Below are 15429 nucleotides of genomic sequence, written 5' to 3'. Positions count from 1 at the left end.
GACTGCAACAGTAAATGGAAAAAAAGCTAACCAAAAAATACTTTTATTTTGACGCGGCGTGTGACGTCACCAGACGGCGCCGCTTCAGCGCTGTGATTCAACTGGAGAAAGGTTTGTTTTAAAACGTTTACAGATATAAACCTATTTAAAGTTAAAGTTCTAAAGTTTTAGTTTTTTATACGATGTTAAATTATGTTCCTGCTGTTGGACATATTATTTTAACCCTTTATACAACGTAGTACTATTTTATTCTCAGTATTTACAGGCAATTGTTTGAATAAAGTAGGTTAACAGAAAAGTGTGTAATAAGTATTAATGAAACCTTTTACCTGATTTATTTTTGTTTATTACTTTCATATAAAGAAACTGTTGAAGCAAGTGTTGAAGAGAAGTTATTTTGTTTCTGTTCATTGTTTTATTTATTTTAAACAGGACATTTTTATTGTTTTGTTCATTTTAAACAGGATAAAGTGTCCAAACACAGAGAAAAACTCCTGCTGAAGCAACTGATCTCCACACTGTTATAAAGATGGCGTTTATTAAAGAGGAGAGTGAAGATGTGAAGATTGAAGACACATTCACAGTCAAACAGGAAGATCTGCAGGAACAAACAGGTTGGTTTTCACTCTCAAACACCAACTCAGTCATTTAATCCTCATTCAGATATATTTTAATTATAAGAATACTAAATATAATCCATCTTGCAGCCCTGAGTGTGCTGCCTAGTTCTCCTGAAGCATATAAGCACTCATTGAAAGACAGTAATCAGTTTCTTTCTTGTTGCTTGTCCCCAGGTCTTTTGTCATTATTTTATGTATTATTAGTCTCCTACCTTCTTAATTAGTTAGTTATTGCTTTTCTTGTACCCCCACTGTTTGTAAAGAGTTCTTGAGCACTGGTGCTATATAAAATATATAAAAACATTAAATTAAAAAGTATTCTCATAGAAGATATCTGCTATTACAGTGATAGTGTTGGCTTAGTACTTTTCATTGTTTCTAGTTCTCACAGGTAGTATCCGAGTTAGAATTACAATATCAGTATAATAACTAATTACCAGGGTTATTTTGTATAAACAAGGATTTCCGCGAGTAAAAAAAAAAATAGTAAATTCCAAAATCAAAATTGTAGGCTTTAAAAAGTCCTAAATTTACTGAAATACTGTGTTGTATGTCTTGAATCTTTTTTAAACAAATCTTCATTTTCCTTTGTTCATGTTTTGCTTCGTAATCTGGCCAAAACCCACACAATCACCAACAATTTATCTCAATAAAACTTTCAACTTTTGTTCAAAAAGGTAATTTTAACTCTATTTATCATAATGGTTTTGTTATTTTCCTTAAAATAACATTTGTTTAAACGTGCTCCATGTATTTACTGCTGAGAACATCGACCTGGACAGATTGTTGTGCATAAATTTTGTTTATTATAGTTTTTAAAACGTTGAAAATATTTGTTCTTTTTTATTTTATTTTAAAGACAAAGGTGTGTGGATACAAGTAATTTAGTTTATTATATTTTTTAAAACATTTAAAATATGTTCATTTTTTATTATTTTTTCAAAGTTTATGTTGGAAAAAAATTGTGTGGATACAAGTAAAGCTTGCTTGTTTTTACACAATATTTAAAATATTTTGCTAAGAAATATCTAAAATATTGTAATTTTTATTATTCATTTATTATTTTATTATTAAATGTATTAAATATAATATTTTTTTGATAAGGCAAATAAAAATCTTTTTCATCTGGGCCATTTGAAAAATTCCTTAGCCTTTAGCCCTTCATGAGTTTAAATTTTCATTCATAATAGTCTTAAAAATGTCTTTAATAGTCTTAAATTTAACTTGGTGACACCTGTAGAAACCCTGGTTTAAAGTATGTCAGAAAATGTTGTTTCTCCTAATTTAAAGTTTGCTGAATGAAATGGACACTAAAGTAATTACTTATTATAAAACATTGTACAGTATTCTAAACTATATGATGTTGTTGCGGGACGACGTGAGACAAAAACAAATTATAGTGGAACAATAACGTTTAGCATTGCACTGACTACAACTGGCCAACAAACTAGTCTAAAAATGACTTTTGCTGTTAGAAATGGATTACAGCATGCTGATGATATGCAAACATTTGAGTGTAAGGTTTAAGTTTTTCAGGACAACAGTATCTCCAGCAGAAAATATATCCATAGATGCCGTTTTAAATCGTAAAGAAATCTGTGCTTTTGTAACTTATGAAGAAAGCAGAAGTCAATGATTAATCAGAATAATCTTGCCTGACATGTTTACTGCTTCAAAATACTTTAAAAGTTTCTCAAATAAAAATTTTTAGTTCAAAGGGAATTTTTTTTTTTTTTTTTCCCAGACATTTAAAAAATGTGGCACGCAGAGGGGATAAGGCTTTTTGTTGGTCGCAAGACCAATACAATAACTGGCACACTAAAGCCAAATTAACACAAACTATTGCAATTAGAGCGCTACTAAGCCACCCAGTACATTTGCTGGGACATAAAATACAGGTTCATACCTCTAGCAAAGACAATGAGACGTGGATATAGAAAAATAGGGTTTCTTTTATTACAATTCAATTATCTTTGGACCACAAATATTAAAAGACAGGCACATGGACTCTTTTTAAAAAGGCACTAGTGGAGGCAATTACAAAAAAAAAAGATAAATCTTCATCCAACCAGAGGAGCTGAGGCTTACCACAGTCGGGCAGGCTAGGTACTGGGCCCAAAATGATCCACAGATTCACACGTGCACACTTTGATTTAAAACACCACACAGTGAACTTCAATGCACACAAGTGGGCAAAAGACTAATTAATAGAAAAAGAGTCACGCCACACAGCGGCCCGACTGCCCATACTAGACACCCCCAGCTCCTAGGGAAAGAAGAAAAACCACAATTAGAAAAAAATAAAATACAACAAGCAAATATATTAAATAGGCTCACAGAAGCATCAAAATAAGATGCTACCAGCCACTCAGGGGGGCACGGAGGTGACAGGCCCCAGCTAATCACACAGTGTAAAGCAAAAGGTTGCAATGTTAGAACAGGACTAAGCACCACAAATGCAGCAATTGAAGCAAAGCAAAGCAGTCCTCGAGACCACACACTTATTTTACGTTTCCTATTTTTGTAAATATGCAAAGATCAAAGAGAACAAATATTAGGGCTGTAACAATACACGATATGAAATCGAAATCAGATCAACGATCCTGTGTCGCGGTGTGATAAGGGAGAATCGTGACACACCCCGTGACTACCTTTCCAATAAAGTCACGCGGGCCTGCAAAAGTTGAGCTAGTTGAAGAAGAACGTGAGGAAACACTTTTTTTCCCGCTCGACATTACGAGCACTGCTCCGTTTAAGCCCTCACAATAAGCCTTTAGCCAGAAGAGCTCTCACGGAGCTCTTAGTAAGGGACCGTCTGAATGTGTCAGGAATATCAAAAACAAAACCAACTTAACCCCGCTTGACAACAGACAACGGCAGAAACATTGCCAGTGCTGTCAAAGCATTCTCCGCATTACTGAAGCGCAGAAAGTAACACTAGTTTGATCTGTATAAATATCATTAGAACTATATTGTATAAATATTATTATATATAGGCTTACAACAACCTGACAATCAAAAAACAAATGACATGATATCACAGGCGCTTGTCTTCTGACTGTAGAATTTCTCATATAGCTTGAGAAGCATACAGCACTATTTGATCTATAAAATTTGTAAAATAAACATTTGCAGGTTAAAGAAACAGCATAGGAGGGGCCTTGGTGCAGATGAAAAGTTTAAAGAGTGTATTTGTATATAGGGCGACATGGGTAACTAGATAGAATAGACAGAGATAGGTTGCGCGCTGCAGACACAGCTGGTGTGAAAGGCAAACGCCTGCGTGCTGCTTCTGCTCGACATACGTGCTGCTCACGCTCTGCTCACGCACTGCTGACGCTTGCGGTGTGAAACAGGCGTCACACACACATACAGACATCTAAACGTGCTCAAACAAACATTTTAAACTTGACAAAAACTCTCGAAACCTTTACTGTCTGCTGTGTCTTTAATATGGTGTAATGATTATTATGCGTTATTGAAACATAAAGGAGGACGCAGCAAAGAACATCACTATAAATTAAAACTACTTTATTATTTTATGCAGCAGTCTCACATTTAAAAGGGAAACATAAGGGTGATCATACGCAATAAGACCCCAGACTATAAGGCTAGATGTTTTCTTTCCCTTATTTCTTTATTTGTTTGGCACCTCCTTGGCCCAAGGTATTCGGCGGGCCGAAGAAGGCCAGCTGCTGGCCCCAAGAAAGCCTCGCTTTGGCCCGATTAGGCCCCAGAAGTGACAGTGGAAACATCACTGGCCTTGGCTCGCTCGCTTTAGGCGTGATAGTGGAAACGCGGCTAGTGAACACGTGGGGGTGTTTGAAGCCATGAGACGCGGAGAACAGACGCTTTTGACACTCTGGAGGTCATTAATAATATACATTAATACTGAAAAGGTTAAGGTGTTTTAGAATGACCAAAACAACATTTCCGATATTCTGCAGTGTGCTCAGCCTGCTGGATTGTCCATTTACACAATTTCATAATCATCTTTTATAACAGACCTTTTTTGATGCAAATACTGTAATTTGTTCAGTAAAAGTGTTTTCATTGTAGTTTAGGCGCATACATTCTATCAAATAAAAGTTTAGCCTGCTCAGTTATGCACATTTTTTAATGAGCATTAAAATAGATGGGTGGAAAGGTAAGGCTAAGGCAAGGAATACCGCTTCATCTTTAAAAAAAAAAAAAAAAGAGGAGACCAACAGAAACTCAGAGTTTAGAGAATAAAACCTGCTCCTGACCGGGTTAGATTCACAGAGTAAGTGACCACAGTAACTGACTCGGAGTTAAAGTTACCTCTCTTTCAGAAACAGGCTTGACTTACCCTGATTTCTCCAGTTTGACAAACCTGCCATTTTGAAACGGAAAACCCAGAGTTTCTCTCATTTCAGGGTTAAACTACTCTGAGTTTTCAATTAACCTCCTTTCTGAAATGGGGCCCTGGTCACTGCTATGACATGATTGATAGTTGTCGCTGTTTGTCATTGTACTCTGGTTATCCAGAGAGCTGATGCTGAGTATTCTTAGGGCTTTTCACACTTCAAATTGTTAACCTTGGGTCATTCTAACAATGGATAAACAGAATCCTGGGTTATCTGTAATCATGTTTGTTAAAACCCCTTTTTGTCTAGGGGAGTGGGGTTGCACATTTAACAGAGTAATTGGTAATTGCGAAAAACTCAAAAACAAATTGTGACAAAGTAATGATGAACAGCAAGAATACGTTGAAAAATAAGTGATGTATTTACAACAAGGTGAGGTTGAATCAGCGAGTGAGGTATTTACAATATATACAAGGTTAAAGACAATAAACAAATGTTCGAAAGACTGGCTATGGGTGGCGCTAAATAAAAGAACCAAACAGTCTTACTAATATTCACAACAAATCCCCTCTAATCTATTCTAATAAACAAAAGATATGAAAAAGAAATTTTCAACGTCAATGATGTCCCATCTAATCTACACTGACTAACAATTAAACCAAAAACACACAGGTTGGCGCACACATCCTCTTACCTGGTGTATCTAGACAAAATGTTAATCTACACGCTGATATGCAGGTCACGTGACGTACTTACCTTCCAGTCTATCTAAACTCACAGGGAAACATGAGGTTAGGGGAGATATGGCAAAACAAAGGTAAGAACAGACAGTAACTTCAACAAAGTGTAAATCACATAAAGACGAGCAATACTAATAAATGGGGATAGCAAACAATCAAACACAACAAATCAAACCAACAAGCCAAAATACAACAATCAAGCAGACGAGCAAAGTGTCAAACATAAAGTCAGAGAGTCTGCTCTAGAACAAACAAACTGAAGGCCTTTTAAAGGCCAGGTAGCATGCAGGGATTGGCTGGAGCTTGGGCAGAGTGGTGACCAATCAGGTAGCAGGAGAGATGGGATTGGTTGCAGCAAGAACAAGTGAAACAGCCAATCAGAGATGAGTGTAGGCGGAGCAAGCACAGAAGTGGACTGGGTGACAAACAGAAACACATGATGAGACACAAAAAATAAACAAAATAATCAAATAAGTGCTGGCATGTAACATGTTCCATACTGCTCATGCTTTACCTGGGGTTAAAATATAAACCGTGGTGTTCATTAACAGACGTTTCACATTTGCGAACCCCGAGTTACCATTATTATTTGTATATTTACGTTGCCACTGTCCCTGATTGGACAAACAGCAGGAAACCTTTTTGATAGCATTTCTACATTTTGTCAGGTATATAAAATGTCATCATGTAGGTCTTCAGCTAAGCCTCAGGACATGCACAAAGGCAATAAAACAAAGACAAAAATACAAATGAATGAAAACAAGTAACAAAGTATGTCATCTCGCCATCTCCTCATCATTCCAGTTAAAGCAAACGTTGCATTAAGCATTTGCGTAAGTTCATTTGTTCATTTTCTTTCGGCTCAGTCCCTTTATTTATCAGGGGTCGCCACAGTGGAATAAACCACCAACTTATCCAGCATATGCTTTAAACAGTGCATGCCCTTCCAACTGCAACCCAGTACTTGGAACATTTGCGTAAGTTATGTACAATAATGCAAACTCAAAAATATTAGCGTCAATTATGCACACTTGCTATGAACATGCAGGATTTGTCTCAATCGTGTCTTCCAAGCAAGTTAAAAATGTTTAAATGGAGTGGAAGTTGAATGAACACGGTTAATTTAACGCGAGTTCATTTGATTGTTTGCATTTAAAGCCACAGGCACAAAAAGAGCTTGGTTTTCTTCTGACCCCCAAAATGAAATATTCTGCAAGGTATATGGTCAGATTTTGAGCCAAAACCTTTAACATATTGTAAAAAGGTTCATAATAAGAACCCTTTAAACAGGATTGTTGATGCAGGAATGAAAATAGCCTCACCATTTACTCTCCCTCGTGTGGGTTTTAAACCTTTATGAGTTTCTTGATCCTGTTGAACTCAAAAGAAGATGAAAACGCAGAGATTGGCTTACTTTGTGTTCCAGAAAAAAGGAAAAGTTCAAAACTGCATAACACAGAGGAAATGGTAAGGTCATTTTCATTTGTGGGTGAAACATCCATTTCATGCTTGTTCCTTTGGGCCTTCATACTAAAAGTTCACTTTTTTTTTAGACTTGGTGGTGCTGAAAGAAGAGACTGATCAAATGGAGGAGAAACAGCAGTTTGAGAAACCCCAAGAGATAATGACTAATGAAAAACCCACACTGACTAAAAAGACTTCACGTGGAAGACCTCGGAAACCCAAATCTGAATGTCTTTTAAGCTGTAAACAGTGTGGAAAGAGATACAGTCAAAAGTCACACCTTGATATTCACATGAGAGTTCACACTAAAGAGAAACCTTACACCTGCGAACAGTGTGGAAAGAGTTTTGGTTATATACAAGGCTTTAGAACCCACATGAGAGTTCACACTGGAGAGAGGCCGTACACATGCCAACAGTGTGGAAAAAGCTTCTACTATGCAGGAAGCCTTACGGTGCACATGAGAATTCACACTGGGGAGAAGCCTTTCAGCTGTGCACAGTGTAGAAAAAGTTTCAGTCAAAAGCAGAACCTTGACATTCACATGAAAGTTCACACTATTGAGAAACCTTACACCTGCGAACAGTGTGGAAAAAGTTTTGGTTATATACAAGGCTTTAAAACCCACATGAGAGTTCACACTGGAGAGAGGCCGTACACATGCCAACACTGTGGACAAACCTTCTATCATGCAGGAAACTTTGCAGTGCACAGGAGAATTCATACTGGAGAGAGGCCATACACATGCCAACAGTGTGGAAAAACCTTCCATCATGGAGGAAACTTTGCAGCACACATGAGAATTCACACTGGGGAAAAGCCTTACTCTTGCCCTCAGTGTGGAAAGAGTTTTAAGCAAAATGGCAACCTTGAAGTCCACATGAGAACACACACTGGAGAGAGAATTTTTACTTGCACACAGTGTGGGAAAAGTTTCACTCGAAAACAAAGCCTTCACATCCACATGAGGATTCATACTGGAGAGAAACCTTACACATGCACAGAGTGTGGTAAAAGTTTCCCATATAAAAACACACTCAATCACCACATGACAACTCACACCGAAGAGAAGCCGTTTGCATGTGCTCAGTGTGGAAAGAGCTTCACAACCAAAGCTAGCCTCAAGAATCACATGAATGGTCACACTGGAACCATAGTGTTCACATGTGATCAGTGTGGAAAGAGTCTCACACGCAAAGACTCCATTAAGCAACACATGAAGACTCACTCAAGAGAGGATCGTCTTAGATGCAATGAGTGTGGAAAAGACTTTAAACATAAAAGAAGCCTCAACACTCACATGAAGCTTCACAATGGAGAGCAGAGTCCTCAAAATTGAGGCCTTGTCCACACAAACACTGGTATATTCAAAACGGCAGCTTTTTCATGTAGTTTGGCTGTTCGTTGATGTGAAGTTTTGTTACGAGTAGTGTAGTGTAGGCTTGTGTGTGGTTTCTCTCTCGCGCTCTCGCGCTCTTTCTTTCTCTTTTTCTCGCTCTCTCTTTCTTTCTCACTCTAAGTATTCGCAGGTGCAGCGGATTACGTTGGGACGGACCATGATTGGCGGCGGCTATAAAAACCTGAAGAGAACATGGGTTTGATGGCTCCCCGCTCTCTCTCGATTTTCCCCGCTCGTACTCCTTGGAGAACGTGATCCCATGAGTGTTTGCTTGTATATTGAGATGCCGTTGTGTTAATTTTTAACCGGCGATTGAAACCCGGTTTACTGTCTCCCTGTCAGGCTTGGAGCATGTAGGGAGGTTTGGTGCCTTATTTGTTATTTTTGTTTTCTCCTGTGTTTGTTAGTAGGGATGTAAGTTTTCTGTATTTTATTTTATTTGTTTTCTAGGGAAGTTTAATCTAATTTAGTTAGCTTGGTTTATTGTCATTTATTTTGGCTGAACCCCTCCTGATGTTATTTTTGCTCCTTATTTCTGTAAATAAATCATATTTTCTTGTTAATTCTTAGTGGTTGTGTTTTTGGTATATTTTGGGGAGAGAGAGAGCGCGGGGGCACCAGGGATTATATTTTTAATCTCTGTTATTTTGTTACGTTTTTGGTTGCATCTCTTTTTGATTAAGGATTTTTAATTTAATTCGTAACAAGTTTATTTATAAATTACTTTCAAAAGGATCACATGTTTATGATTGTCCACAACTGGTCCTGCATTAGCTAACATGATTCACCAATCAGATGATTCCTAACTCACTATAAATAACCAGAGTTTCTTACCTCGGTTATCTTTGTCTTGAGAAATTCCCCTCCCACCCCTACTCCCCCTCCTTCTAGATTGTAATGTAATGTAATGTGTATTTATTGTATATAGCGCATTTATTGTGTATGGCCATACACCCAAAGCGCTTCACAATCATGAGAGGTGGGTCTCTCCACACCACCACCAGTGTGCAGCATCTACTTGGATGATGTGACGGCAGCCACAGGACAACGACGCCAGTGCGCCGAATATCTAAAATAAATAGTTATTCAACATGTGCGTCCGATAGCTCCGCCTCTTCCGCTACGTAAGCAAACCTGCGGTCGTTGAGTGCGTGAAGTGTCCATCATTACACAATTCGTTTTAGCGACTGAATGAGTGCATCATCCGGGTAATTAAAGTACACTTATTATTTTTAGAGTTTTCAGTCTGAACGCACTACTTACACTATTTATACTACAAAATGGCGTAGAATAGTACATAAGTATGCGATTTGGGACGCAGCTCTATACTTCCTATGCCACGGGCCGGCCCTGCCCAGCCTGATCTCACGAGAAAACGTAAGTATTTTACATTTTGCCAGTTTAGTGGCTAATTCATACGAACTTGTACAATTTTAAAAAGGAGGCGTGGCAACTAACCCCACCCCTAAACCCAACCGTCATTGGGGGATGAGCAAATCGTACTAAATTGTACGAATTAGATCGTACAAATTCATACAAATTAGCCACTAAATCAAAAAGGTACGAATTGCTGTGAGATTGTGTTGGTTATACCCGAAATAAAATTTTTTATTAAAACTTAATTCTTTATGGTATTTTCTTTATTAAATATTCAACTTAAGTAGTACATTTTTGCTTCAAACAAATGCTAGAACAGTATTCCTCATGTTTTTTCTATACATGCTAAATGAACCTTTAATCATTTTAACATGGTACACTGGCTGTCAGGCTTTTTGCACCACTACAGAGCTTTAAGTGAAATTGATTTTAAAAGTTCTGAATTTTCTTTTAAATTAAAGCAGACTTTTATGTGCAAATTATTTATTGGCCCATAAAAAAATGCAAAGCAAAAATGCAAACAATTTATAAGGGCTGAATATAAACAAACAAATAAAATTTAGTCACGTTTAACTTAATTTGTTTGTTTAAATTCAGCCCACACTATTTGTTTGCAACCACTTTTTGTAAATCCAATAAATAATTTTTTTTTTCTTCAGTGTAGTAGCCTACTCACTCCATCTTGAATTCTCCACAAAAAACATTTGACACAATATATGGAGGTTATGTTGTTTAATGCATGAGTACTTGACTAAACATTACAATGTGGTGCAACAAACACATTAAACCATTTCAATAAAACAATGTTGCAAAATTGTTCAAATGTTTCACTTATGGCCTGTGTGAAAGGTTGACAATAATGCAACACCCAACTGTATAGAAACACAAACTCAAAAGGACAAAAAAAAATGAAAATTGACAATTTCCTCACTCTTTACTTGTTTACTTGTTCTGTTGTTTATTTCTTATGTTTTTTTTTTCATGGGAGTCGATGGTTACAGGTTTCTAGCTTTCTTCAAACTATCTTTTTTTGTGTTCAACAGAAGAAATAAATCCACAGATGCTTGTAAACACTCGAGGAGTGAGTAAATAGCGAGTAATTTTTCTTTTTTTAGTAAACTATCTCTATAGGAACACATTTTAATCATTCAGACGTTTATTTCAGGGTAGATGCAACTTGTACAATTAAATGTAAACAGTTGTTGGTAAAAATCAAGAAAACTTTCACTATTTAAGGGTAACATTCAGTGAACTATTAAAGTGATTGTTTTACTTTATGTACTTGTCAAATAATTGTACTATGTGAATATGTATGAAAAATTAACCATTAAAACATTTGAAAAGTTTGAGCCTATTTGACAGTTGAAACAGCTGCAACATTTGGTTGCACCAAAAAAGTATCAAATCTTAATCTTCAAAAAAACTCAATCATCAAAAATAACCAGCAATATTTAAGTGCAAAATTAAAGGGAATGTTTACTTTCTGTATACAGAGTGAGTTAACTGTATGAAGTGTAAGAAGAATGACTGAAAACAATAGCTTGCATATGAGCTGGCGACAACTCAGTTCCGACTAAATCCACTAAACCAGGGGTGTCAAATCCAAACTTAGTAAGGGCCGCACTGAGTGTTGTGAATAAAGTCAGGGGCCATACATACACATTTTTAAAATGTATTTATTGGAGAAAATAATTTCATACCATCATCTTACATTTCATTAAACCACATTTATCAAAATAGTAAGGTTTTTATGGGCATAATGCACAATAATGAAACTCTAATGTTTTGATATAATTGTTAAACTTTTACACACATGCAGGTAGAATTATGAGTTTTTTTTTTTTAATGTTTTTGTCAATTTTTGCCATATTCTATCGTTGAATGGATGTGGTTTTGCCATGTCCCACAAACCGCTCAGGCAACTTCAGTGAGTCTACAAAGTAGATAAATTAGATCAAATTAAAAAGATTTATAAATATTCTTATTGTCTTTAACATGTTATTTCACAAAAAAAAGTCATTTTAATCACTTTTATTTAGCTTTCATAATATTATTAATCATTTTGCATGTGTCCTTGAGTTTGCTGTCCACCTTGTCATGATGTGGTAAATGCCCCTTTAAGACCCCTCTGATGTACTCATTGGCATGCCTGTGCCCATTTTGCTTTTCTTCAGTGGAGGTTTAAACATCTGATGTGCCCACAGTAAATATCTACACTAATGTTTGCTATTTTTCCTCATGTTGTGTTTGAAAATGAATGATGTCAAGCTTAACATGTCCACCCTGTCAGAGTAAAATATTCATATATTTATTTTCTTTTAATTTAGAGATTAAAATAAAGCTTTTAAACTGTGTACAAAGAGCTTAAATAGGGAAACATTTTACCAGCTGCAGGACCAGCATGTGTTCAATAAATGAAATCTGTAGCCAAAAATGTCTTCATGTCATTGTCCACCCTGTCACAAATCCTTCCTTGACAGGGCGGACATAAGCATTGTTATTGACACTTTATTTATTTACTATTTTATTGTTAATTAGGGAATGTTTTTTATGTTACTTACAACGCACACACACACTACACCAGTAGATGCATAAATGGACAATACAAACCTTTTGGCAATATCTGTCTCAGTATTTACAAAGGATATCCTTTTAAAGTCCAAATAATAAAGCTCATTGACTGATTGAAATAAAACTACAGCCCTGAGTATTTGTAGATTTTTGTGAAGATCTGTAATCTAATTACAGTAGAAGTGAAGTTTACCTTATTCTGAAAAATAAAACAGGATTTTTAAGGTGTTTAACTTGAGTTGCTTCCAACATTCCCTTCACTCCTCCAGTACAATGAACAATATAAAGATTTACATTCATTAGCAAATTTAGTTTAATTTAAAGGACAATAATTGTTTATTTTCCATTCATCTGTATATTGCTAAAACCTAATTGATAACAGAAGAGGCGGCATGGTGGCTCAGTGGTTTGCAGTATTAGTGAAAACAGTTTATTTCTTGAAAACCTTTACAATCCTTTTATACGAACCCTTTAATATTTATTGTTGTACCTGTTTTCAAATGTTCCTCCATATTTAGTTCACTAAATAAAGCCTCTGTCCACCCTGTCTTGTCAATGTCCACACTGTCATCTTGTTTTCCAGTCATGTTAAAAAAATAAATTATTTATAACCTCAGCAAAATATCTTGTTTGATTTCTTAATGAACCAAAAAGTTAATATTGTTGGAAAGTTTGACAAAATATTTTAGATCTTGGGTTTTATTTTGAAAAGAATGATTACATATTTTATTTGGAAATCAATGTTTTGCCCATTATTTCATTATTATAAAAATACTTTTTTTCTAGAATCTATGAAGTTGGGTTGGTAAAGGGACACATGACCTTTCTGAAAAGACACATTTTATAATCACACTGCAATGAAAATACACTTATACTACTTTGAATTTGTCCATGACAGGGTTGACACAATTTGAGGGTTGTCTGCTGTTTTTCTGTTTACATGTTATTTGTAAAAAGTGGAGGAGCTTGACCAACATTCATTTCTTACAGCCTAAATTTTAATGAATACAACAATGTAGTTAAATCAAAAATATCATTTTTTTGATGTCCCTATGCACTTTATAGTGATAATGATCCGAAAACGTTTTTCAAAATTGTCTTAAAAACTTCAAATACTGAATATCTGTAAGTGTGTCTGTGTGTGTGTGTGTGAGAGAGAGAGAGAGAGATGTGGAAAAGTGGAAAACAATGGAGAAATGTATCAATAGGCTCGTTTGAGGTGCGCCTTGCCTTGGCTGCATTGTAAACGAGAGCAGGCGTGTGCAGTAAGAGGAGGGCTCAAAAATGACATCAGAAGTCGGACACTTGCCGAATCTCGCTGTTTAGGCACCTAGAAATGTCACCAGTGGCGGAGATCTCGTTCGCGTTTTTTATCGCAGACGAATGACCTCATGAAAAAATACTATGGTGATTTATAGTAAATATTATAGCATTTTTGAACATGTTTATTCAGTATTGGGTTGTTTATAGTTGTTGTGATACCAGAGCAACTATAAAATTTAAATAGGCTATTTTATAACATGGTTCAAAAGCACAGTATACATTACTATAGTATTTTTAATATGGGAGTGGATGCAATAGAAATATCACTGTTTTTACAAAAAGATGGTCAGAATTACAGAAGATGAACAGCTCATTAACTAAAAGGGTGTATTAAAAATATAATTCTTTCAACAAACGTTAAAAGAATAACAAAATAAACAGCTTATACAGCAAGAAAGCTTTCAAGAAACCTAATTTGGCTACATTATAAATGAAGTAGCCATAGCAAGATGCTTTTGAGTGACGGGTCATGACAAATGTTTGTTTGACAAATAAATTCTTAGGGGGTTAATTATATTGACATGCTTATTAGGTCTATATAAACTGCTTTTACTCCAGCCAGACTAAAATAAACAGCCCAAGACTTTCTCCAGAATAAAAACTATTAGACTGTAGGAAAAACTGTGGAAATGTTCTTGGTCCATTAAACATGACTTTTGACTCCACATACATATACATATACATATGTGTGTGTGTGTGTGTGTGTGTGTCTTGTTTACTACACCCTTTTCACTTCTCATATGAAACCACACAAAGATGAGGCATAATGACAAAACAGTCTGATTACCTTTGTATTTCTGAATATATGTATATATTGGATTGACTTTCATGGAATAACGCTGCATAAACATTACAACACAAAATTCACACAAACATACAAAAAGTGAAAATGACAACAAACAGGACTTGAAACTGAGAGAGAAATAAAATACAGCACACACACATTAATGATTTATTAGTAACATTTAGTTATATTGGATAGGTCACGTTATGTTTTACAAAGATGTGTTTTGTTTATCTAAAATTGCCGTGATCGTATAGTGGTTAGTACTCTGCGTTGTGGCCGCAACAACCCCGGTTCGAATCCAGGTCACGGCAGGTTTTTCAAGGTGACATTGGTGTTGCACTCTGTGTTGCCCTCCGTTATCTTCAGCCTTCTTTTAGTGCAGGCTGTGCTAATGGCACGTCCTGAATGTTTACGTTTCCTAAAGTGTGGAAGACTAGGGGATTCGATATAAGAGAAATAGGCGTGTAGTAATTTGTTTGTGCTCAGAGAATTTAGTGCTGGAGTAGGAGTGTCGTTTTCTTTAGAGAGAGGGATATTCACCGGGGTTCGGGTGTACTCTGAAGAGATGGGTGTTAGCTGTCGTTTGAAGGATACGAGTGTATCCGTAATCCGAGTGGGAATGGGAAGGTGATTCCACCAGCGTAGAACATTGAATGAAAACATTGTGGAAAGTGACTTTCAGTCTCTCTGCGCTGGCACCACAAGACAGTGCTCTCACCCTAACCGGAGGCTCCTGTGGTTATCACGATGGCTTTACAAGCGGAGGGTCTCCTGTTAGAAACTGGGCGGAAACATTCAGACTTGCTTTTACGCACATTCT

At 36.2% G+C, this 15429-nt stretch overlaps 1 protein-coding gene across 2 annotated transcripts; it reads left to right on the top strand.

The window, feature by feature from the left end:
* Positions 1-71: 71 nt before the first annotated feature.
* Positions 72-9114, top strand: znf569l (zinc finger protein 569, like). 2 transcript variants are annotated; one of them, XM_017355348.4, is made up of 3 exons: positions 72-111; positions 465-614; positions 7242-9114. In XM_017355348.4, the coding sequence occupies exons 2-3, from the start codon at positions 530-532 to the stop codon at positions 8489-8491; spliced, it is 1335 nt and encodes a 444-aa protein (XP_017210837.1). In that variant the 5' UTR covers positions 72-111; positions 465-529; the 3' UTR covers positions 8492-9114. The 2 variants fall into 2 exon arrangements, with proteins under 2 accessions (XP_017210837.1, XP_073803708.1); XM_073947607.1 differs by lacking the exons at positions 72-111; positions 465-614 and adding an exon at positions 6126-7155.
* The last annotated feature ends 6315 nt before the right edge of the window (positions 9115-15429 follow it).

Source organism: Danio rerio, chromosome 4 (assembly GCF_049306965.1).
Source record: "Danio rerio strain Tuebingen ecotype United States chromosome 4, GRCz12tu, whole genome shotgun sequence".
NCBI classification, from domain to species: domain Eukaryota; kingdom Metazoa; phylum Chordata; class Actinopteri; order Cypriniformes; family Danionidae; genus Danio; species Danio rerio.
This window is presented reverse-complemented; position numbering and strand designations above follow the sequence as displayed.